The 24000-nt window shown below is 51.7% G+C and overlaps 1 protein-coding gene across 1 annotated transcript; it reads left to right on the top strand.

Moving 5' to 3' along the window:
* Nucleotides 1-2995: 2995 nt before the first annotated feature.
* On the top strand, nucleotides 2996-23037 carry LOC120948304 (zinc finger protein 1). The gene is made up of 6 exons (XM_040364484.2): nucleotides 2996-4548; nucleotides 5776-6643; nucleotides 10784-10893; nucleotides 14628-15269; nucleotides 19456-22507; nucleotides 22830-23037. The coding sequence occupies exons 2-6, from the start codon at nucleotides 6559-6561 to the stop codon at nucleotides 23027-23029; spliced, it is 4089 nt and encodes a 1362-aa protein (XP_040220418.2). The 5' UTR covers nucleotides 2996-4548; nucleotides 5776-6558; the 3' UTR covers nucleotides 23030-23037.
* Nucleotides 23038-24000: the final 963 nt, after the last annotated feature.

Raw genomic sequence — 24000 nt, 5'->3', positions numbered from 1 at the left:
TTGCTGCTGCTGCTGCTGCTGATGCTGTTGCTACTTTGCCTACCTTGGGTGGTTTTTTTTTCAATTTCGGAAGGTTATATTGCTCCTGCCTCCTACAAAACCCATTTTATTTTAAGTGGATCTTCAGCAGCTCCGGGTGATCCCGGGATCGTGGTTTTTTCGTTGCCGTTCTTTGCCAAATACTGCACTGCCAACATGAGTCATACAGCTTCCAGAAGATGTCTTTATACCTCTCCAATCTCGAAGATTCGTCAAACAGGTGACCGTTTTTCCACACAAAGGTGTCGAGCCCGGTGACAAACTCGTTAACAGTAATGTTAGATAGCTTCCAATGGTACGCGTTAACGATAAGCCGCACACCCGCAAATGACACGTACGTCCAATGTGGGCGTTCTGTGAACTGTGGAATTGCGGGAGGATAAGTGCTTATCGGGAAATGGTTTCACACGGCCATCATCCAAACTGTTAGCTGAAAACTATAAGATAAGACGCACCCGGGGCCCGCTGGGTTTGCGATAAGAAGCTGGAAAGGCACTTCAAAGTATACGTACAATCTATGATTCATGCCCAAGGACTCCCGAACGGGCAAACGAACGGTTCCGTCGTACCGCGTACATCGGCTTCGCGATAATAAACATTCCAACAGGCGGCTCACAAACGGTGTCCCAAAAGCTGGCCCGATTGAAGTCCTTCTACACTTACCACGTCTCGGTCACCTCGGCGGCCCAGATGTGAGCGACAGCGTGATCAAAGTTTGACAGCAGCTAGGCAAATACCGCACACAACCGTTTGCCGCGACCCGAACACTGGCTGGAACGGTAATTTATTTGCCTAATGTTGGACGGGTACCGTCCCGGTGCAAACGTTTCACTACGGAACGCCGTTTAGCCTTTTTAGTATCCTCGGCCAGTACTAATAAGCACCACCAGCCTGCTGCAGCTTCCCCTCTCTACCGTCTTGCTTAGTAAACAACAAATAATAAACGCACACGGGAAAGTCGTCCGGTTTACTCTCCTCGATCTCCCCCTCTGTCTCTCTCTCTCGCTGTATCTCTCTTTCACTTCAACTGAAACGCAAAATGGCACGGTCAGTTCCGAGACCAGTTAAAATAATAATCAAACACCCAACACTGAAACACACGCACACACACACACACACATACGCGACTGTTCGTAGGGAGTGTTCGTAGCTAATTTTATGTGCCATTCACAATAATATTTTTTGACGTTAGAACGCTTTGAAACCGCTGCATTCGAGCTAAGTTCGTCTCCTCCCTTCTAACCCTCTCACCACCCCCCCCAACACACACTTGTGAAATCATGATGGATTTATTTCCACGAACCACGCCGGCCGGGAAACAAGGTGCAAAAAATTGGTAATTTGTATTTGACCGTGTGTTTGTGCCGCTGCGTGTCGATGCGATGCTACAAATGCTGACCTATTTTGAGTCATCGTTTTAAATGCCCGTTTAGGTCACGGTGTGCGAATCGTGAGCAATAAACTATGGTGCGATGGCGCAAGTTTGGAGCAGATATGTGAATTGCACTGAAAGCTGTGAACTGGAACTGAATCTGAATGAACGTGAGAAAATTTTACAAACGTCTAAGGAAAAGGGCGTTTTAGAGCTTTTATGGAATGAACCGAAATGAAACATTTGTTCGTCCGTTTTGGTTGAGCATCATACCTATAGCTCGCTCATCTTAGCTCTAACAAACGGAACCGATGGTGTAATTGATATATAAACCGGATTCTACAAAGACGGGAGAATATCAATTCCCATCTGGAGATCGGCTTTCCTTAATCTTATTGACTGAAAATCCGTGTTAAAGTCGCTGGAAGAGCGAATTAAAGTAATGAAGAATAACAGGTAAGAAGAAGACAAACAGGGTATCATCATCTAAAGTTGGTTCATGTCAACAAAGTTTGTCTAAATTAAGTCTTTGCGATAAACTAATCCGGTGTACTTTCCCATATGATTTATAGACACATATCGAATTGATGTGTGACACTCTTGATCGATCCGTTGTCACATAGCGTTGAAGACTTCAAAGAACGTGTTGATGTGGTAAACACACTCAGACACTCTTCACATAAAGCAAGAAACTATGTATAGTTATTCTTCTTTGGCACAACATTGTCGGTCAAGGCCTGTCTTGACTTTCAGTGACTTATTGCTACCATAGCAGGATAAGTCAGTCCTACGTATGGGAGCACGGTCTATTCGGGGCTTGAACCCATGACGGGCATGTTGTTAAGTCGTTCGAGTTGACGACTGTCCCACCAGACCGGCCCTTATGTCTGGCTTAGTTTAGTTACTAAACTGATTAAAGAGAAAGGCCTTCTAGAGACCAAAGTGGTCAAGTGGTTAGTTTATGAGTTATTGTGCTTAGTTTGATTAGTTTTCGGTTATTAGTATTCCATTTTTCCGTATATGAAATTTATAAACAAATCTACTAAACTAAATAAAAATTACCAATAATATTCAACCACTTGCACCAAACGCCCCTTATTTTATTATCACAGGGATTAGACTTCTAAGAGAACTTGTCGACTTGCATTCAACCTCATAGAGCAGAGATCCTTGAGAGCATATCATTTGACCAGCGATGACTTTTTGAATGTAAAAGTAAATAATTAGTAATGTTGGGATATTTTTATACGTAAACAAAAATCCATTTCAATCCGTAACTCAAACTGTTATATCAGAATGTTGCGGCCCGCGAGGTGAAATGTTTAGATTTTCTCTTGTGCCTTGTTATCTTCCAAGTAAGTAAGTTTTCCAGTCAATTTTATTTGCGTAAAACAATATGCGCAATCAATACTTTATCAATCAATCAATCCGAAATCTTAACAAAAAGGCTTCAAAACATAATTGTACCTTGAATTGTAATTGAACTATCAAAAATTTCCATTCTGGATTTCTCCTGGAGGAGAATCAAACTATAGCGCACCCTGTTGGAGCGGGGTGCAATCCATCCAATAGACCACCGACCACCGATGGATGTGTTTCCCGGGACCGCCAGCTTGCAAGGGGTTGCGGTAAGGCGGCAAGTTCTAGGAAAACCCGCTAGGAAGGCCGCTGTAAGCTCTGACTCTACTTCCTGCTGCCAGCGTCCACCTCAGCGGAACGAAACGGAAGCGCAAGACAGAGCGAAACACTGACTGGCCAGATGAAAGCAAAGCGTACTACATTATGCGAAGGGTACAGCGGGCAACAAACTTGCAGAAAGCAGAAAAAAAAGGTTCCCCATGCACACGCACATTCACCGGAAATGGTTGACGGCAAGCGCGCGAGGGTAGGGAAAGGAAGCAAAGTGGCAATGCACGCGGAGCATCTTTGTGTGATGAGTAGCTATTTTTTTTGTTTTTGCTTCACTTTTGCATTTTAGTTTTCCATTTTACACCATCGCTCCCCCCTCCAACAGTATCCTTGATGGACACACACACACACACACACAGCCACTTGCTATTTCACCTACACAACAGTCCATCTCCTTTTACAGGGTGTGTGTGCACACACACACACGCCCACCCAGAGACAAACACACTTACATGTCCGTTCGCCCTCATGTTTGACTTATTCTTTATGCTGCATGGTTTGTCTTTTTTTTCTCTTCTTTTCTTTTCTTTTCCTCCATAAAGTGCGTCCTGAGAAAAGAAACGCTCCCCACTCCAGCGCTCCCTGCGGCCACGGGCATTATCGGTCACTCACCGATGGAATCGTGCGCTCCACCCTTCCACCGGGCCCTGCACACCGTACGCGTTAAAGCAAATGAAAACCCTTCCAAAGGGGCAAGAAGCACACAAACATAAAAGAAGAAGAAGAAGAAGAAGAAGAAGCAAAAAACGGCAACCGGGAGAAGCAGGCAGTACGGCAGTATAATATTGCGATCGGATCGCTTTGTTTCGCCCTGCCTACACACACAAGTGGATTATCACCGCAGAACTCTCGAAACACGATCATTCACCGCAATCGTCCGCGCCCTGTTACCCGATCGTTCCTGCGTGCTCCCTTAGTTCAATCCCATCGTTTCGTTCCCTTCTGCTCTCTCTCTCTCTCTCTCTCTCTAACGCTCTCTCGCTCTAACTCACTCTTTCTCCCTTGCGCTCACAGTTGCACAGCGCCGCGGCACTCACGCAAGGAAAAATAGGGTTCATCCGAGCAAAGGTTCATTCGCAGCTACCCTTCGCCCGTGTTGTAAAAACGGACCCCGTGTGCCGTCGCGCTCACTCGCACGCTCCGTCTCGCTCGCGCCACCGCACCCTGCGCACGGGATGCTGCAAGGGGAAGTAAAAAGCCGCGCGGACCAGGGGACACTCACAAGCCCGAACGCACATCGAAACGGCAAGCGCAGGCAGCAGCAGCAGCGCCGGAACGCGTTGCATACGATTGTTAGTCTAGCAGAAGAGTTCGTAGTGTAAACATGTGCCAGCCGGCGTCGACGCTTCCCGACGACGACTGAGAATATCCTACCCTCCCTCCCGCCCAGCAACAACAACAACAAAAGAAAAAGACGAACGACGACAACGAAAAACGGTGACGACGAGGTGCGTGCGTGTTTTTGTGAATATGTGTGTGTGTGTGTGTGTGTGCGTGTGCGTGTGGGAGAATATCCAGTTTTTGTTTTTCGCAGGATCAGTGTTTGTTACAGTCCTTCAAAGGCACACAAACAAAGAGGATCTAGGACCCAGACACACACACACACGTGCTACGTGGAGTTGATGTAAAACACCAAAGAGCAAACAAAAAAAACAAAAACCTTCGCCAGAAAACAGAAAGAAAGCATAAAAAAAGAAACAAAAAAAATCCCAGCCATACCTTCACAAACGAGAGACAAAAAGTCCATTCAAACACGATCGCGCTTTGTCTGTGTGTCCGCGCGCGTTTTACCGCGCGGCTGGGCACGTGTGTGCACCCATTCAAAAAGAAAATGCGTCATCGATCGCTCCAGCTTGTGTGGTGGAACGGTGGCGAGCTTCTTGGTGAAAGGAAGTGATTTGGACAGACATACAGATACACACAGACACACTCCAGAGACTAACGGATGTGCGTTTCACAAGAAATTTCGTTAGCAAAACAAGCGTGTCTGTGGAGTGTACCCACAGGTGCCCACGCAGCTAAAGGATGCCTGCGGGGAAACAATAGAACGGGTGGACCGTGTTTTGTGCCAATGTGTGTGTACTTGTGTGTGTGTGTGTGTGTGTGTGTGTGTGTTTCAAAAGCAAACAAAAAACGGCAACCTATTATCAAACAATCACCATCAACCATTGCGTCAGCAGGACAAACACAGAGAAAGAAGGAGAGACATTCGGTGAATGCGGCAGTGCATTCTACTGTCTACAAGAGACAACCAAAAGCGATGTTAGTAGTTCCTCTGTGTAGGAGAACGGTGTGTGTGCGCTTCGCTCCAGCCAGCAGCAACAAAAGAACTGATTTTCTTTGTTTAATTTAAGTTTGAAGTTTTAATCAATCTCCCGTCTCCTTCCTCCACTCTCTTCGTACCTGCAACCAGCAACGGAAATCCTCGATCAAAATCAATGTTAGGGCAGCCAGTAGTTAGCCAGCGCGGCTCGTTAACGGCTCAATACGGGCCGCGGGCGCTCGGTGTCGGTGCCGTTTTTTCCCCTCATCTTTCGTTGGCTTACAATTTTCACGTTTTAAAATATGTTATGCTTCATTTTTTTTTTTACCCAAAATCAATCTTTAATGCAATCTCTTTTCTTTTCTCCTCCGCCTGTTCCCCCCTCCGTGTTTCATGGTTTACCTCCATCCAGTGAGCTCGCGAGGTGATATGGCAAGTGCGTCCTTGTAGCGGAAGCAAAAAGGCGAGTTTGTGTGTTTGTGCGTGCGTGCGTGCGTGTGTTGTGTGATAGAACAATTGGGCAAATTTCACGTGTTTGCCCCGCGCTCTCTCCCCCCCCCCCCTCCCCCTTCTTTCCCGCATCTATGTGCGCCGTGCGGTGTTGGTGTGTAACGCGTGCTGGTGGCGCGGTGCAACGGGTGCAGGGGTCGCCGGTCAAAGCGGGTTAAACGCGCGATTGCCCCCCATTTCACGGCCAACCTGCCCGTCCCCTGCGGGATGTGTGGTGGCCGGCAGCCGAGGGCGAGTGTGGTGCGCGGCGTACGCACACCTTCCTTCCCTCCACTGGTGGCCACGGGCCGCAGCAGCACACCGACGAACCGACTCTTCTTCTATCAACGGGCCGGGTGAGTGAGCTACAATCAAACAGAGAGAGAAAGAGAGAGAGAGAGAGCGCGCGAGAGAGAGAAAACAAACACCAAAAAGAAAACGAGGCCCAACCCATCAAAAAAAAAAGAAGAAGAAGCATAAAAAACAGCCACCAATTGTGCAGTTCTGTGTGCAGCGAAAAGGAAGTGTTAGTGTGCGGAAGCAAAAGAAAAGAAGAAAAGAAAAAAGTGCACAACAGTGTGTGTGTGTGTGGGTGCATCAATCAGGCGGGCAAGGAGCGTCGGCCCGAGCGAGAATCGAGCATAACATCTGCAACAGCAAAAGAAGAAGAAAAAAAACCCGCCCAGTTCCCTTCAAATCCCAATCAATGGTGTCCTGCAGCGTTGCTGTGTCGACGTACTACAACGCGGAAGGAAGTATCATGCCATCTTCGACCAAGTTTTCCCTGCAATGTAAGTGTGCCCGACCTCATCTTCGAACTAACAGTGTGAATGTGTGTGTGTGTGCATGTGTATGTGTGTGTACAGATTGTGTAGGTGTATTTATTTGTTTGTTTTGTATCTATTTTGTTGCTACATTCAAAGTCCATGCAGAAACGATCGCGATGAGGCTCTCTGCTGGGGTTGCCCGACCGTGTCGCTGATGTACAGTTACAGCTACAGCACTCCGCCCCTTAACAGTGCAAGCAAACACACACACACACACACATACACGGGAACAACCCGAACGCCCGAATGGTCCAACCTGTGCGAGCATGGGCTATCCTTCCCCTTTTTTTTCTCTGCTCTGTCTTCCTTTTTTGCTTCCCCGTTCGCTTGATTTATCTCTTTCCCGCTCCGTTCGGTATCCATTTTTGGTGCCCGACGCGTTCACCTTCGCCATCGCCAGCGGTGTGTGCCCTTCTCCTTGCGTCCGGATGCCGCGCTTATCCTTTTGCACGAGCGGTAACCGAACCGGGAGCCTTCTCGCTCCCGTACACACGGTGATACACACCTTTTCGCTCCTCCCATCTTGTGTACGTGTCTGTGTGTGTGTGTGGTTGTACGTGTGCTCGGGAAATGGTTGCACACAGAGGTGCGCAGCAGACCATCCTTACCTTTCCGGTTCTTTATTGCATGCCCTTGCCTTACCTTTGCCTTGGTTAGTTCCTGAGTAGTTCTTCGCATCCTCCATTAAGGACCCCTGCTGGGTGTTTGTGTGCGTGTGTGTGTGTGTGTGCTTCACGAAGATTGGATCTTCCAAACAGTGCTCTCGTCCACATCCTTTTGAGTCATTTCCCCCGCGCGTGCCCGTGAGATTATCAAGAAAACGACGGTGTGACATCCCTTAACCCTTAATCAGCGATAGGGAAACATCCCTCAGCACGGTGTCGGTTATGACGCACTTTGACTATCGAACCCGTGTAAGCATGTGTTTATGTGTGTGTGTATATATATATATATATGTGTGTATGAGTGTGTGTGTGTGTGTGTGAGCCTTTCTTGCCCTCTACCTGAGCGATAAGTGGTTTTGCGGGTTTGAACACGATGCTGGTACGAGATTAGACGTAACGATCCAAAGTGTTGCGCGATGGTGGCTGTGCTGTGAAAGCTTCGTTGATGTCTTGGATTAGTTTTTACTACTCTACTTGTAATTTACATATAGAAGCTGACAGAAGATCTTGCAATTGATGCTTCCATGTACTAGCTGTAAACGTTTTAGATCCGAGGGAAAAGACCACGTCTAGTGCTTTTCAGATCATCATTGAACGCTTTTAGAATCTCCTACGCAACTGATGTATCTGGTGTGAAATACCCAGTGGTGTGGCATAAAGCTCTTGCAGTAATAGCTCGAGGTACTAACTCTGACCTGCAGCTTGAAGGGATTTGTATAAATTGAAGCCTGAAAGTTGATCCTGAAGTACAAAGTTACAGATTTTAGTTTCAACGTCTAACATTTTTTAATCCGCGACTGTTCAGTTCTTCTTAAACTCTGCTGTAAGTGTTAGCTCCTATTGTGTTTGTGTTACATGTACTGATTTCAATACTACCAAGCCCCGGCAGTGCTATCGATCACGTCACGGCTCTTCTTTAATTTCGTTTTAGTTGCAGTGTCAGTTGTACAGTGCCTTTGTGCCTCCTATTCCAACTCCGGTGACTTCTTAACCACGTTCGGGACTGCAGATTAGTTGTCTAGGAAAATAACACCCCCCGCAACCCAACTCCCAACTCCTCCCGCACATTGGTGCAGGTATAGTCCGAAACCACACCGCCGCCACAATCACGGCCAACAATTGCGGAAGCATCAACAACTTGCGGCTGCGGCGGTGGCGTCGGCGGTGACGGTACCCTTCGATCCCGGCCCCGGCCGACGCAAAACAATCAACAAAACGTGCTGGTTGCATCAAAACACCAAATCCACCGCCTAGCCCAAGAGTGCAGCGCGTTGCAGTATAAATCGAACCTGGACCTGGGCCCCCCCCCCCCCCCCCCCTAGGTGCTGTGCCATACAGCTTCCCTGCCTTTTTTGCTTGGGGGCTCTGGGGGTGACCTGTTTGCGTCGACGAATCGTAACGTGGTCGGGAGGCTGCTGCTGCTGGAAATTCCGAATAATCGGTAACCCAACCAGCCCTCGCCACCTACTGCTCAGGGCCGTACTGTTCGGAAATTAGACTTCCGCTTGTTGGTCAGTACAGAGCGTGTAACTGAAAAAAAAAAAAAAGAAAACCGCAATCACCGGACCGCGGTGTTTTGTGTCCGAGGGAGTAGGGCGTTGCGTGCTCACGCCGTTATCAAGCTTGAGTGGAATCATTCTCCCTCTTCCTACCCCGCTTTCCCTGTGTCTTAATCAAGCAATGTGTGATCGGGTAGTGGGACGCTTCCCGTGGATTCTGCTGGCAGCAAGATCATCGTACGGAGTAGAGTGCCCCGGGGCTGCGATAAAGCCTCCACAGTGCCAGGGGGATGCTCCTTCTCTGCTGCCCAGACTCTAAGCGATCGCGCGCGTGTGTGTGTGTGTTTGTGAGTGTGTGTGTCGGTGTGTATGTGTGTTTGTGTGGTTATGAACGGGCAATTATCAGCACAACCGGGAAAGGAATGTGCACGAAAGGGTACCGAAAAGCCTAAAGGTACGCAGGGAGGGAAGCGTATAGTGGCCCCGAGTGGCCTTCGCCGTCCCGCTTCACACGCACCCATTACTGCAGCCGTACACCCTGGCCTGAAGAACGAGGAGATGGTTCCGGGGAACACGGTGATAATGCCGCTAGGTACCAGTGCCCGAGCAGCGCGCGCGGGCCTTCGGAGTTTAGCGATAAGTCATTGGGATGTGTGTTGCGCTGGTCCCTACAGTTGGTCGGTTCGGTCGCGCACACACACACCATGGCTCAGAATTTATTGAACGTAAATTGATAGCTGAAACGATCCTCAGAGCCCGGACTTGACACACATCTCCAGGTTTCTCACATCGCACGCAGGTTGCTCCGGGTGGGTTTAGAGTTTAATTCCCTAAAGAGCATTCGGGCTTTTGCCTCAGTCGGGCTAATTGGCTCCGGACGAACTCTTCTACCCTCTTGATGATGCTCTTATCTGTAACAAGAGGACTGCGGTTTCTAATATCACTTTTAAGAGGGCGTTGGTGTCTGGTGACATCGTCACAGGTTTTAGTGTACCGTAGTGTTGTTGAAGCGTTCAGGGATTTTCACATTGGAGTTCTCGTCCAGAGATTACGATCTTCCGTCGGGAACCGTAACATAAAAGACAAAAAAAAAACACTTCAATAACATCTTTCCAAACAGTTTTGGGTTTTGGTGACATCTTCACGTTGTACTCTACCTTGAAGTATTCTTTTATTGCAGTTCTTTTAATATTTCAACCAGTAGCTCCTCCATACCAAAAAAAAACTTCACACATTATCGAGTGCTCCATGTCGTCTACTAGAATGCCCTTATCATTACCTCCATTACACTCCCCCCTCGTTGTGGCAGCACAAATCAGATGACTCAGCGGTGATGGTAGAGTACAAAATGGTGGGATTGCCGATTATGGATCTACCCTGTCCGGGGCTTTCATTGGTCGAGCGGCGATCCGACCGCATGTGTTACCAACTCAATTACCGGGAGAGCAGGTGCGAACAAACAGAAAAACCCCTTATCGCGCACATCACCACAAAAGCGCTCCAAAAACACACACACACACACACACACACACGCATATACACCGAGACAAATGGGCGGGTTTCATCGGGCGCTTTGGGGAGGGCAAAAAAAAGCAGCAGCTATAGCTGTGCGCGTGCTTCACCATTTCGCTCGCAATGGTCCGGCATGAAACCGGTCGCCTAGTAGCTGATCTAAATCGCTATATATAGCCCAAAGCGAAGGAGCAGTTAGTGTCCGGTTGGATCCGACTAGGGTTCGGGTGTTTTGTTCAATCGGGAAGGGCGGTTTCATTTCCTACTTTTCTCTCTCGCACACACACACACACACACACAAAAAGAGAGAGTTTTTTTTGTTCAATCTTTTTTCCAATTTCTAGGTAACCGAGCACTTACCGCGTGGCTCGAATCGGCACGAGAAAGTCACTAACCGTTCGATTGTGTGTTCATCCCTCTATTTGCAGTTCCTTCCTTGCCATCCGGACTACCGAAGGACAGTGAAAACGATGCACTAGCGGACAGCGATTGCTGCGTTCAGTGCCCTCAGTGCCACCAGACGGTTCAGGGAATCGAGGTAAGCATTTGTGAGTCCTAGCAACATACAACAAAAAAAAACCCCACCCGCCAGTTCGGTAGCATCAATACCATTCTCTCCGGTCCGGTCACTTTGATGGCGCTCTGGCAACAACACAAAAAAAAGCCACCGGGTAATAGCTTTCGAACTGCATTCCGGTCACATATCCGTTTCGGGTCAGTCCTGCACTGGGAACAGCGCGCCCCTTGTGAGCGTGTGTGGGTGTGTGCGTGTGTGTGTCTGTGCTATATTCTGACCAGATTCATTTGGGCCAGAGCAGGAGGACGCCAACGCACGAGGTCATACACATTTGGCAATTCCCATCGAAGAAGAGAAGAAGTAAAAAACACTAAACCCCCAGCTCCGTGTGCTCGAAGTCGATCGAAGAATTTCATTTCGATAAACTGCTGGGTGGATAACGGTAAAGGGAAGGGGGTGCATGTGCTCGGCCGGCGCCCCCGGGCCCAGAATTTCCAAAATGTTCAATGTACGGTTGATCGATTGGTGCTATTTTTTTCGTCTCGCCGTACGCTCTCAACCGCCGGTAGGTTTTCTCGCATTACGCCACCTTTCGAGACGCGACGAGCTGGCCGGTGGCCGGGTCGGTCCGGGTCCAGGCTGCGGGCCAGATACCGCGAGAAATAGAGCAGGAAAAATAAATCTAGTCCAGGTTGTTTTTACTACTCGAATGCTCGTTTTTTTTCCTTCATTTTTGCTGCTGCTTTCCTTAGCCTTAGCTGCTACCATTTTCTTATCTTTAATGTGCAGCGTTGTGCTGCTGACGCGGTACGGGAAACCCCATATCGTACTAAACGGCGGCGCTGTACTGCGTATGTGTCTGCCAGTCATGATCGCAGAGAGCGCACGAAAGCAACGTCGTACGTCAATCTGCCGCTCGTGGGGCCACGATATTTTTAGCTGGAAGCGACTAAAACCTACCCCAGGGAATACCGAACAAAAAAAAATAGCCATTGATAAAGCGGATGTTTTACTAGGAAGTAGATAAGCGGCTGCTGAGTTGCCTGGGCTAATTAGTGGACAGCGTCAGCCAACGATCCTCGCCGCGGGTGATCCTCGACGAGGCAGGAATGTGACAGCGGAGAAACACACATGGCCACATGAAACACTACACGGGTGGGTGGGAGTTTTTAGTGGCATCCAGCAAGCTGCCGGTCGTGCTGTCATAAGGATTGTTTTGCACGAAAATGCTCCCTAACTACCTTGAGGAATTTAGAACAATTGCAAAACCGGAATGAACTGAACTAAGAATTCGTAATATCCTGTAGATCTAGCAGCCTTGCATCACAAAGCATTGGATCAAAATGATGTCCCAAACACAAAGAGTTACTAGTTTGCTGTTATTTAGTATGACATCAATTGAATTTTAAATCCAAAAAAATACTGCACATCCCAAACATTTGCTCCAAATGATATCCAACAACAAAGATATCTTAATTCCAGTGATTTTGATACGTGTTCCGTGACAGCTCGTGCAAATATCAAACACAGATATCGATTTTTGACGGCGCGACAGAAACGCGTCGCAGACTTTAAGGTCCGAGTATAGAGCAATAGACCTGCCACGTATATCTGCAGCTACTTTGATTCTCCAAACGGTCCCATCAGAGTGACATCCAACTCCCAGCCTTGGTGCCCACTCGCTTCGATACTTAGTTTACCTGACAGCTCGTACAACTGTCAAATAATCGTTACGCGTTATTAGCGCGTACGCAGAGCGACACACTTACCGCTGTGCCAGGCAGCAGATCGCAAAACCAGATGGAATGAACGGGCAGCAGTAGCTGCTAGCTACTGCTCGCCCCAGTTTCGCCCCACCGGTACGCAAAGCAAACACGCAAAAGCCAGTAACTCCGACTCCAATCTTCGACTGCGTTTCAACACACAATTGATGACTGAAAATACAAGTCATTCCCCGCATGTGTGAGTGTGTGAGTGGTATTTTTTTTGTCTCTCAAACCATCCTGCTTGGGGCATCCGCAACATCCGCGGAGTTTATTTTGAGATGTGATTTGCCATAAAAGCCTTTGCCCGAAAACTCCTGCCTCGTCAGGCATCTCCGTAGCGCAATCTTTCCAGCATCCAGGCACCGCGGGAGGAAGTAGCGACGTCTGACGACGCACGAGAAGAGGAAGAAAAAACCTAATAAAATCTCAGTCTCAATAAACAATTTACAATTGTCGTTTGCACGTCACGCGAGGCAAATGGATGGACGGGATGTGGTTTGGGGGTTAGGGAGAAGCACGGGAGGGAAGGGAAGGAAATGCAAATACTGAAGGCATGATTAAAAGAGAACAAACACAAACACGCACACACATACACACTCACATGTGCGCGCACTGAAGGTAGAGGTTTGATAAGGGGTAGCAAACCTCAACACAGGTCTGGCCAAGCCAAGTCAGTCAGCCAGAAAGCGGAGCACCAGCGGCATTACCATTATGTCGTCTCAATGAAGGCTTGCAAGGTTTTGTGTGTTGCGGCCGGCTATTAACGCGCAAAGGTACCCTTCGCCCGGCGGGAGAGAAGGCAACGAGCGGCACTGTGTAAATGATTGAGCCCGGCCTAGAAAGCTTGGCAGTCGATGAGCCGCGATGAGTTTTGTGATGGCCCCCGTTCGCGTCCGATCGTGATTAAAGCTCGCGGGCGCGCTACCACAGGTTGACGTTTTGCGGCGAAGCAACAAAACAACAACAACAACAGAGCACACATCACAAGACCCGGCTGATAACATGCTATGGGGGCTCTGGCTCGCCGACTTAGGGCCACGGGCAAATCCACAAGAGGGCTGAGGAAGGAAAAAAAGGGTGAAGGATGAGTACATCAGGGATCACGCACCCGCCTGCGGATGTGTTGCGGCCGGGCGTATTGAGCGTAGGGATTTGTACGTTTATTTTTTCACCTCGACCCCCTTTGCCGATGGCGATCTGATGGTGGATGGGGAACGGCTGATTGTGGCGACTCTCGAGGACTCGAGGGAAACGAGAGCAATTGATTGCAATTGATGACAGCACCGGGGACATCAACAGACACGCGGGGTTGTTCCATCCAGGCATTCTGGCAGAGCGAGATAGTGGGAGATAGAGGTAGAAATAAAGTTTGAGAGGTATGGACATTGTCCAGGAGTATACAGGGCGTACATTAAACTGTTGTGCGCGGGTTTGACATTCGAGCGCGTTTAATCATCGACAGAAGACGCTCAGTTTGTGTGAATGCGAGAGCTGCCAAAACTGTTGTCACTGTTCAAGAGGTATTGCGCTACCTTCCGTTCATCTGCCAACGTTTACTGAAGTAATCTGTCAGTGGATGGCGCAAAGCAAAGGTCTACAGGGGCAAGACAGGCACCCAAGAGATCTCCAGCGTAGTACATCTCGGCAACGTCAATCATCGATTGTACTAGATACGAATCATGACTCATGGTTCGATCAAAGGAACCTATCAAATCGTGACACACACATACACACATCTACACTGTGGACACGAGCGAAATGCCCGATGAGTCATAATTTCCATGACTAATGCCCACATTTACAAGCAATATTGCCCCCCGTGAACGTGGTCCAACGTGGTGACTGGCGACTGGCGCACAACTCCATTTACAACACTCTCCCCATAGCACAAACGCACTCACTCAACTTATGGTTTTTCCTTTCTGTTTTCTCTCTTTGGTTGCTTCATCCACCCTCCCACCCATGGCCCCGGCTCGGTTCATCGTTCAGGCACTGAAAGAACACATTCAGCTTAATCACAGCGGCTGCCCGAACGGCCGGAGGGCAAAGTTCCCGACCGACACTAGCGCACCGGACGACGACGACGAGGACGACGTAGAGGACGAGGACGACGAGCGCATGGCGGAGGAGGACGAACATCACGTCGATCCGGAGGCCGTGTCGCCCCTGCCAGCCCCGCTCGATTCGCTCGCGGCCAGCGCGGTGGCGGGCGCTCGGGCCACCGGCGATCTGGTCGGCAGCCGGCTCCAGGCCAAGTGTGGCAGCCTGCTGCAGCTCCAGCAGCAGAAACACCAGCTGGCCCAGCTGGTCGACGATCGGGAGGACGAGGAGGAGGAGCTAGAGGTGGCCCAGGGAGGCAGCTCGCCGCGGGATCTGCTGATGGCGGGGCTGGCCCCGCAAACCGTACCGGCGGCCGACCGGTCGTACGGGCCGCGATCGATGGTGATCAGCCCGGCGCAGGACGGCAGCAGCAACTCGAGCAGCGGGCCGAGCCTGCCGACCGGTGGCACCACCGCGAAGGAGGGCGGTGCCGAGCTGGCCGTGTACGAGTGTGCCCAGTGTCCGACCACGTTCGCCAGTCGGGATCAGCTGGAGCGGCACGAGATGCATCACGCACCGTCGGCCGATGCGGTAAGTTCTGTTCACGCACTCTACTTTACGGGTGGGCATATCCCAACTACTCGCATCCAGTCTAGGCATTCCTGAAGTGTAGCGAAGCAGTGCTAAGATAGGAGCTGCTGGTACCTGTCGTAGATGTGAATGTGCTTAACATACGACCAAGATGTACATCTATAGCCCGGGCACTACCGCGCGCTAGCTATAACTTCTCATAATGCACTGAAATCGATCCCGGATTATGGACTGCCTCTTATGCCCCTTCTGAATGTCTCCCCAATGTCTCTTCTAATTCCACCCGTGCTTCAACCGCCAGACGGTGCACTACCCTCGGTCCACGACCCTCGGTCTCATCCGTTACACAAAGAATTCGAGCACTTCGGAGATTATGCCCATATTTTTTGTGTTGTTGCGTCTGCTGCTACTTTTAAATTATCACGTTAGTTGCTGCTCGAACTACGCCTTTTCCACGAATTCCAACACCGCTATGGCGCGCTTAGAACGCTTGAACGCTCGAAAAGGTTGAACCGATCGAAGTCGAAGTCTCGCACGAAGTCTCAACGAGCACTTCAGCCGTCCCGTTACGCGGGCATCTTTGATTTTCCTCCCCAGCCCCTGGTGACTCCTTGCACTGTCCACTCAGCTCCCCCCTCCCTGTGATTCACGAGCGCAACCTTCGCCAGGTCGTGCAACCGTACCCCCATCCTTCCCCGTTCGAGCCGTTACCTTGTACACACACACACACACACACACACACACACACACTCACTCACGAGCTGTCTGGCTAGCTGTGTTCTGCTATCACCTTAAGCCGTCACGCAGTGAACACCCTTCATCTCCAGCCTTCAATGTTCGGCGCGTTTCACCTCCCGATGGCGTTCTCCGTTTCTTTGTCCCGTTCGCCTGCTCAGTCCACTCGGCAAGCCAACCAAGAGTCCGGGTTCTTAAGCTCCAAGCAAAAACAGATGCGTCCAGGAACCGGGGGTTCTCTTTGCCTTTCTTTGCCAAGCGAGCGAACATCTTGATTAACCGTGAATCGGCAATTGAAGCAGCCGCCGTATGGCCGCACATTTCCTGACTCGCGTCCACCAGCTCATCATACCTCCAGTTCGGACACCGCCGCCCAAGACCGCCGTGCCTGGCGCAGGTTAACAAAGATACACTCTGTTCCTCCCAGTCGCATCTCACACACACACATGCTCAGCAATAATTGTCACACAAAGAGGCAACTGTCGCCAGTTCTTTTGTGATGTGTGTGTGTGTGTGGCACAACCAAAAAAAACGCTTCTAAACATCCCCAAAACAAAGGTAGCAGCGAGCACAGAAATCCCTTCAACTCGATCGAAACTTCATGCACCGGGTGCTGACAGGCCCCAGCGCACCGGGGTGCAATTATACCTTGCGTGTTGCGCGGTGCGCATACAAGTCCTCACGCGTCCCCGCACAAGCGTACGCGCGACAGTGGCTCCTCCGGAGCATGCGGAGGTTTTTATTTTTAAACCGTTTCGGGCGCTCCTCTCGCGGGGTGTTTTGTTTTTTTTTCTTCTGTTTTTTATTTTCGCGTCGCCGCGGCTCTTGCACGCCCCACCCGAAAACCATAATGTGGCCATGTGTCCTCCAAAAATGGAAAAACGTGAACATCTGCTTTCCCACCAGCCTGCGGCAACTCTGCAACCGCGTGTACATGTCTGCTACCGATTGTTGGGCGCGTACACCGGTGTTTTCCCTACCTTGACGATGCGATCTTAACCGAGCGTACGGCAGCCAGTCGCCTTCTCTTTGTGCGCGGGAACAGTGCGGGGGAATTTCCGTGCTGCTCAACTCTTCACTTCTTGAGCAACACACACAAACACATGGATCCGAATTCTGAACGCGTACTTCGGTGGCGTCGTCGCCAGACGCAGCTGCCGGGATATCTATCGCATTTCCTTTCTTTGGGGAAGATTCGGAGGTCCCAATCCACCCAACAACAGAAAGCCAACCCCCCTTACATATGTGGTCTCTAAGCTGTTGTCCAAAAGCATATTTTTGCAACGCGACATCGAATGGCGATACCCTCTAGCCGCCTTGAGATGAGTTACGAGCGATGTGGCGACACAGCGAAAGCCCCCGTTGGCATCGTCAAGGCGCCCTCTGCTTGGAGGGCAGGGTCACTCGGCGTATTTATCATTCTTTTTCGTCGATCGTGCGCCTCCCACCTTGATGCTTGTGATGAAAAATGACATCTTCCTTCTACGTGACATCCGCCGTTAACCCGGCTTTAGTATGTATCGCCCACGTCATTTGTTTTTCCCTTCCTCTCTCTCTCTATCTCTTTCTCTCTCGGGATGACCACTCAGTGGGCTTCTTCTACAGCAGTCCTCTAAAATGTAATACACCAACAAGCCTGCAGAAGCGTCGCGCTGCGGCATAAACAAAACACAGCGATTAAAATCCGCACCAAGCATCACTTCGCCAATTCTTGGGTGAGAGAAATGCTTGGAGGAAACCACAGATTTTATGGCTCTCCATTAGAGAGCCCTAAGTGCGAACACCAATCAGAAATGCATCTTCAATTACACACCGGAAGCTGGCAGTACACTCTCCGGCACACACACACACACACTCACATGTGGTAATCACACCAGAGGTTGCTGTGCTGTGTTTAGCAGCAAAGCCGAGTCCCAACCACGTGATGATATTTTTACCTTACGGCCGTGTAGTAGCCTCCGCTAAAGAAATGACTGCAATATATTTTCTCTACTCCCCTCCGCACGCATACAACTCGCTGTCTCGGTGCGGTATTCTGCTAGGCCGCCGGTTTGCGCGCTTCGCCGTCCTCTGGCTGTGGAGGCAGCGTCGACTACTGCCGGCACACATGTGTGGAAACCGAATGCCGTTGAAGAACGAAGCGCCCCGAAGTGGAAGCACTAATTTTGGGATCAATCCGGTCTGTTTTGTTCAACCGTTGTCGCCGTCGTCGTCAGTTGGTGTTCGCCTTCCCCTTTTCTTATTGCCAGTCGTATTCTTCACTCTTCTTTTTTTGTGATTGAATACAAATTTGTTTACCGCACTTGCACGGGCAATGAGAAGCCCTCGGGGAGGGGAAAGGCCACGGTGCTTCCCGTGCCGCTTCGGGGAAAGTTTTGCTGCCCGGGAAGGTTAGGTTAGGTAACGGCCAAATATGCTTCCGAATGATGCACACGCATGAAGATCTATTTATGCGCTCCGGTTGCTTCCCGCGTTACGCATTATCGGTCATTCTAAACGTCTGGCGGTCACTGCGCTATGACACCTTCCTCATTGGCCCGCTCACAAAGTGACACAGGCTGCGACAGGTCCTACCCAGCACGATCCAGCCAATACAGCTCGCAACGTGCCCTGTCAATCAGGTCCGACAGACAATGAGGTGGTTTGCGCAGTGCGAGCATCGCGTCGCGTGCCTCACACTGCATACCTTGTTTTTAGGCGTCGTTAGGCGTCTTCGGGTCTTTCGGTGTTCCTAATGCAGCATTGAAACTTCGCTGGCAAAACTGTGCCAGTAGGCTATATTGAGTAATTACCTAGATACATCTCTGGATATTTCCGTTCCGATGCATCTTTCGTGGAGTTCTTCTTGAGTGTCTCCCAGTTTTTGGAAGGAAAAGCCAAAAGAACCTTGTTGCGTGTCTCATAATTTCAATCCTATTGCAACTGCCCAGTTAGCCAAACAGATCATCTTGGTCGAACCTCAGCCAACAATTTATTCTGGAAATTAAGTCTAACAATTTGACAGCTTCCAGACTTAGTCACTACTCTTGATATCTGAAGATAATATCGTATCAAAGTAACACTCGCGTTTGTTTCCTATTAGTTGATCAAATATGTGTGCTGTTGTATATCTAGAGTTCCGAAGCCTTCGACAGTATTTTATATTACCACAATGACCAAAATCGCTATTATTCATGAACCTTGCAATTGTTAACTACCGATGTTTCTTTTTCTAATTATATAACGCTAGTCATATTGGAAATCCATTTCTTTGTTGAGTCAATAAATTCCATTCCTCTTGCCTTCTATTTCATCTTCGTCACCCGAACCACCACACGGGTAATGGTACAAAACAGATGTGCAATCACTGCTTTTGACGCCCCCTTTGGAACTACTCAAACTATTCGTTGCCATGGCAGAACCCTCCTCAAATGACTCTCTCCATTTCTCTATCTCCCCGTCTCTCAAACAGAGCTGCAAGGTGTGCAACAAACCGTTCGCCAACGTGTACAGACTGCAGCGCCACATGATCTCCCACGACGAATCGTCGCAGCGGCGGAAATTCAAATGCAACGAATGTGATAAAGCGTTCAAATTCAAGCACCATCTGAAGGAGCATAAGCGCATCCACTCCGGCGAGAAGCCGTTCGTCTGCCCGAACTGCGGCAAGCGCTTCTCGCACTCCGGTTCCTACTCGAGCCACATGACCTCGAAAAAGTGCATCAATATGGGCATCAGGCTCAACCACAACAACAACAACAACAACAACAACAGTAGCAGCCACAACAACAATAACAACAACAGCACCAGCCACAATAACAATAGCTCCAACAACAGCGGTAGCGGCAGTGACAGTAACCACCGATCGCCCCAGTACCCGTTCCACGGTGGCAACGGGTTCACCGGCATCCCGAACGGGCATCCCGGTGCGATAGGCGCTGGTGGGCTTGGCCGTTCGCCGATCGGTCTGCGACCGCAGGCGGCCCTCCATCGCGATCTGGACATTGCCGGACGACTCCGCCTAGTGACGTCACCGTCGCCCACCTCCTCCTGTTCCTCCGCGACCAAGCACGAGCTGGACGCGATCGGTCCGCAGCCAGGCGGTGTGGACCCGCTGCTGCTCACCAAGATACAGCAGGCGTCCTGGCTCGCCGTCGCCATGCACAACATGCAGGCCATGTGGGATCCGAACGTGCTGCGCCTGTTTGACCAATTCCAGCAGCAGCCACAGTCGACGTCGTCGTCTACTGACAGTGAAACGCACGAGCCTATGGAGGATGGCCTGCACCAGCAGCAGCACCAGCAGCAGCACCAGCAGGGACCGCCACAGCCACCACCACCGCCGCCAGCCACAACCTCGCTGCTTGGCGACGAGGATGAGCAGCGGCCGGAATCGGCCCGGCGGCCTGCTTCGTCGATCGATGTCGTCACGATGCCGGAAGGTGTCGCCCAACAGAACCCGTCCGAACGCATGGAAATCGACGAAGAGGAGGAGGAGCACGAGGAGGACGAAAGCTGCGCGGAGGAGAAGGTTGAGGTCGTGATGGGCTCGAGCACAGCCGGTAGTCGGCAGTCTCCGGCCGCCTTTCACGAGGATGCACTCCAGAAAATCACCGACAATGGCTCCGCTGTAGAGGAGCAGAATGGGGAGGAGTCGTCGCACCAACCACAAAAGAGCGAATATCCCGAGGAGCAGCAATCTGCTGAGAGCAAGCTGATTTTGCCACTGCTTCCCAAGCAGGAACCACTAGACGAACCAGCGATGGAGTCTACCAACTCGATGGAGTCGCAGCAGCACCAGCAGCAGCAACAGCAGCAGCAACAGCAGACACAAGAACAGCTGACGTCATCTGTCAGCCATGACACGCTGTCCGTCGTGAAAGATGAACCGTCCGAGGAGACTGCCATCGACCCATCGCTGGAGCTGTCCGACGAGCCCAAACTGAACGAGCGGGACATGGAACGGGCGCACTACTCGTCGCCCTCGGCCGCATCCTCCCTCTCGCCCTCGGTGTCCAGTGCCCTGCTGCACTGCATCTACTGCAGCGAGGAGTTTGCGACCGAGCCGGAGATGCTGCAGCACGCGCGGATGTTCTGCAAGCGCTCCCTGTTACTCAACCCGTTCATGAGCGCGTCGGGTGCGCTGGCACAAACGGGCAACGGTGTGCCACCGGGTACGATCGCCGGAGGCGGCGGCATCAGCAGCAGTAGCAGTGGCAACAGCAGCAACAGCAGCTGCAGCGACGACGACACCGACTACGATACGGTCGCACTCAAGGGCGACTGCGGCGGTGCGTACGGACTGCACGGTGGCATGGCCGGCGGTGCACTCGGTGTCGGAGGACCGCACGGTGGACCGGGTGGCAGTGGCAAGGTGCGCGTCCGCACCTCCATCTCAGAAGAGCAGCAGAACGAGCTGAAAAAGTACTACGCCCGCAACAGCAAGCCGAGCCGGGACGAGTTCCAGGCGATCGCCCAGCACGTCAAGATGGAGGCGCGCGTTGTGCAGGTGTGGTTCCAGAACAACCGATCCCGGGAGCGCAAGATGGGCGTAACCGGTGGCAGTGGTGGTGTCGGTGTCGGTCGCCAGTATGCAGCTGGTGGTGGTCAGGCCGGCGGCCAGACGGTCGCCCCGGCAGGGACGCCGAACTCGCCGCTGCACGCCGACCGCGCACCGTCGGTCGTAACCGGGCAGGACGCAACCGGCGACCAGCCGCTCGACCTATCCGTCAAGAAGGGGCTGCTCACGGTCGGTGAGGCGCTACTGAGTGCCGCCACCAACTCGCAGGCCGCCGCCACGGCGCTAGCCGCCGGCTCGCTTCCGGCCGTGCTGCTCCAGGCCGACACCATGTCCGCGCTGAACGAAGCGATCAACCTCAGCATCAAGGCGTCCTGTTCACCGACCGCCTACTTCTACCACGACATACACCCGATCCACGGCGTTACGGCCGGACCGCAGGCGCACGCCATGCTTGGCCTCGGGACCGGGCTGCCGCGGGACACACCCTCGCCCCAGGACGGCCGGGGTCAGCACACGGCAGCGCCGTCGCTGCCGTCCCAGCCGTCGCCGCACGCGTACGGCAAGTATCCGCCGATGCACGGGCTCCATCCGCCGCACCATCCCGCCAGCCTGGCCGGCATGGACCAGCTGTTCCGGAAGTTCTCGCCGAAGCTATCAGCCGCGGTGTCGACCGCGGCCACCACCGGTACCATGGTTGGCCGGGCCAGCCTTAGCCCGGGCGCGCTCGACATGATGCCGGACGAGACCGGCGCGAGCTACTACGGCGCCTTCCCGGACAAGAAGCACCTGCTGCAGTCGATGCTGAACGTGCCCAAGCGGATGGGCGCCGGGTACGGGCTCGGTGGAGGTGCTGGCAATGGGGCAGCGACCGGTGCCGGCGGCAAGGATGCCGGTTCGCTGGCCCACCCTGCCCCGGATGCCGAGGGACAGTACGTCTGTGATCAGTGCGACAAGACGTTCAGCAAGCATAGCTCCCTGCAGCGACACAAGTACGAACACTCAGGTGAGTCACCGTCCCGTTACATTGTAGCTATGTTAGTGGTTACGTTACCTAACATACAGATAAAACACACTTTAGCGTTACGTTAACATTACGGTATGTACGTCTTCACTATACCACCGATAAGCTAGCGTTACGATTACGTTACGCAAGCGTTACTATACCGGTATTTTACGTAAAACGTGCGTTACTTTGCGTTACATCTTAATCACGCCATCGATGAGTTAGCGTTATGATTGCGCTAGTGTAGCGTTAGGTTACGTTATGTCAACAATAACAATCAGCTAATCTCTTGTATCCGGTCCCATTTGTAAACGTCTTGCAGGTCAACGTCCTTACAAGTGCATGGAATGTCCGAAGGCGTTCAAGCACAAGCACCATCTGACCGAGCACAAGCGGCTGCACAGTGGGGAGAAGCCGTTCCAGTGCTGCAAGTGTCTGAAGCGCTTCTCGCACTCCGGCTCCTACAGCCAGCACATGAACCATCGCTACTCCTACTGCAAGCCCTACAGGGAGGGCAAATAAGGCAACGGCCTGGGGCGGGATGTTCCGTCCCCCGGGGCCGGCCACGCCGCTCCATACGATCGCGACCCTGCTACCGCCCTGCCCGCCGGCGCCCCACCGCCCACCCAGCGACTGCGGCGCGGACGTGGTGGCCGACTTGCCCTGGCAGCGGTTGCCCACGGCTACGCACGGTCCCGCGCAGCTGAGCAGAAGCAACAACCGTACGCTGGACCACCACCACCAACACCAACACAACCATTGCCACCTGTTACACTACCAGGTGTAGTGCAGACGTCACCGCATCTAGCTGTCAACGAGATGGCGGCCGCCAGTAGTAATCAGCCCATCTTCCATCACCACAGCCAGCACGGTCACCACCAGCAGCACCTTCACAACCATCACCACCACCATCATCACCATAGCGTACCAGCAGGCCCACCGATCTTACAATCAGTCAGCACACCAGTAGTAGCGCCCGACGCCGCCATACTGCTACCTCCGCACCGGCTGCTCGCCCCGGCGGACGGTCCGCCCACCGCACCGTACCTCAGCCGGCGGCTGTTCGTCGACCGGTACCTGAAGTCGGCCGGGTCCGGTGTGCCATTCCTGTCCGAGCCACACCCGATGGCGCTGGCCAGCAATAGTAGTAGTAGCAGTGTTGCCAGTGAAGCTGCCAGCAGTTTACACTGAGTCGTTTGGGAGATTCGCCCAACACACACACACACACTCACACACAGAAACACACTCAACCAGTGCAGTGCGTAATGCAGTGTTTACTTAAAGCCAAGGTAAAGACTTGACACATTTGTTGTAGGAAAGCGGGCTGTGTGCAGAAGAGCTGCTCAATAATCGGTAGAAGTTGCGGAACGCGGAACGCAGAAAATGAGAGGAAGTAAGAGGAAGAACACAAAACTTATTTGCAAGCGAAAACATGACACAGCAATGGATAGAATGGAATGGAATGCACTGCTAGGGGAAGGATGCAAGTAATG

The sequence above is a fragment of the Anopheles coluzzii genome, chromosome X (genome assembly GCF_943734685.1).
Source record: "Anopheles coluzzii chromosome X, AcolN3, whole genome shotgun sequence".
NCBI classification, from domain to species: domain Eukaryota; kingdom Metazoa; phylum Arthropoda; class Insecta; order Diptera; family Culicidae; genus Anopheles; species Anopheles coluzzii.
Note: the sequence above shows the minus strand (reverse complement) of the source record. Positions and strands in the feature narration are given on the sequence as shown.

What these genes read in the sequence shown, in the direction of transcription:
- LOC120948304 (XM_040364484.2), top strand. Translation starts at nt 6,559, where the DNA reads ATGGTGTCCTGCAGCGTTGCTGTGTCGACGTACTACAACGCGGAAGGA. An exon ending in GACCAAGTTTTCCCTGCAAT is followed by an intron (nt 6,644 to 10,783) that starts GTAAGTGTGCCC and finishes CTCTATTTGCAG; the next exon opens with TTCCTTCCTTGCCATCCGGA. An exon ending in AGACGGTTCAGGGAATCGAG is followed by an intron (nt 10,894 to 14,627) that starts GTAAGCATTTGT and finishes TTCATCGTTCAG; the next exon opens with GCACTGAAAGAACACATTCA.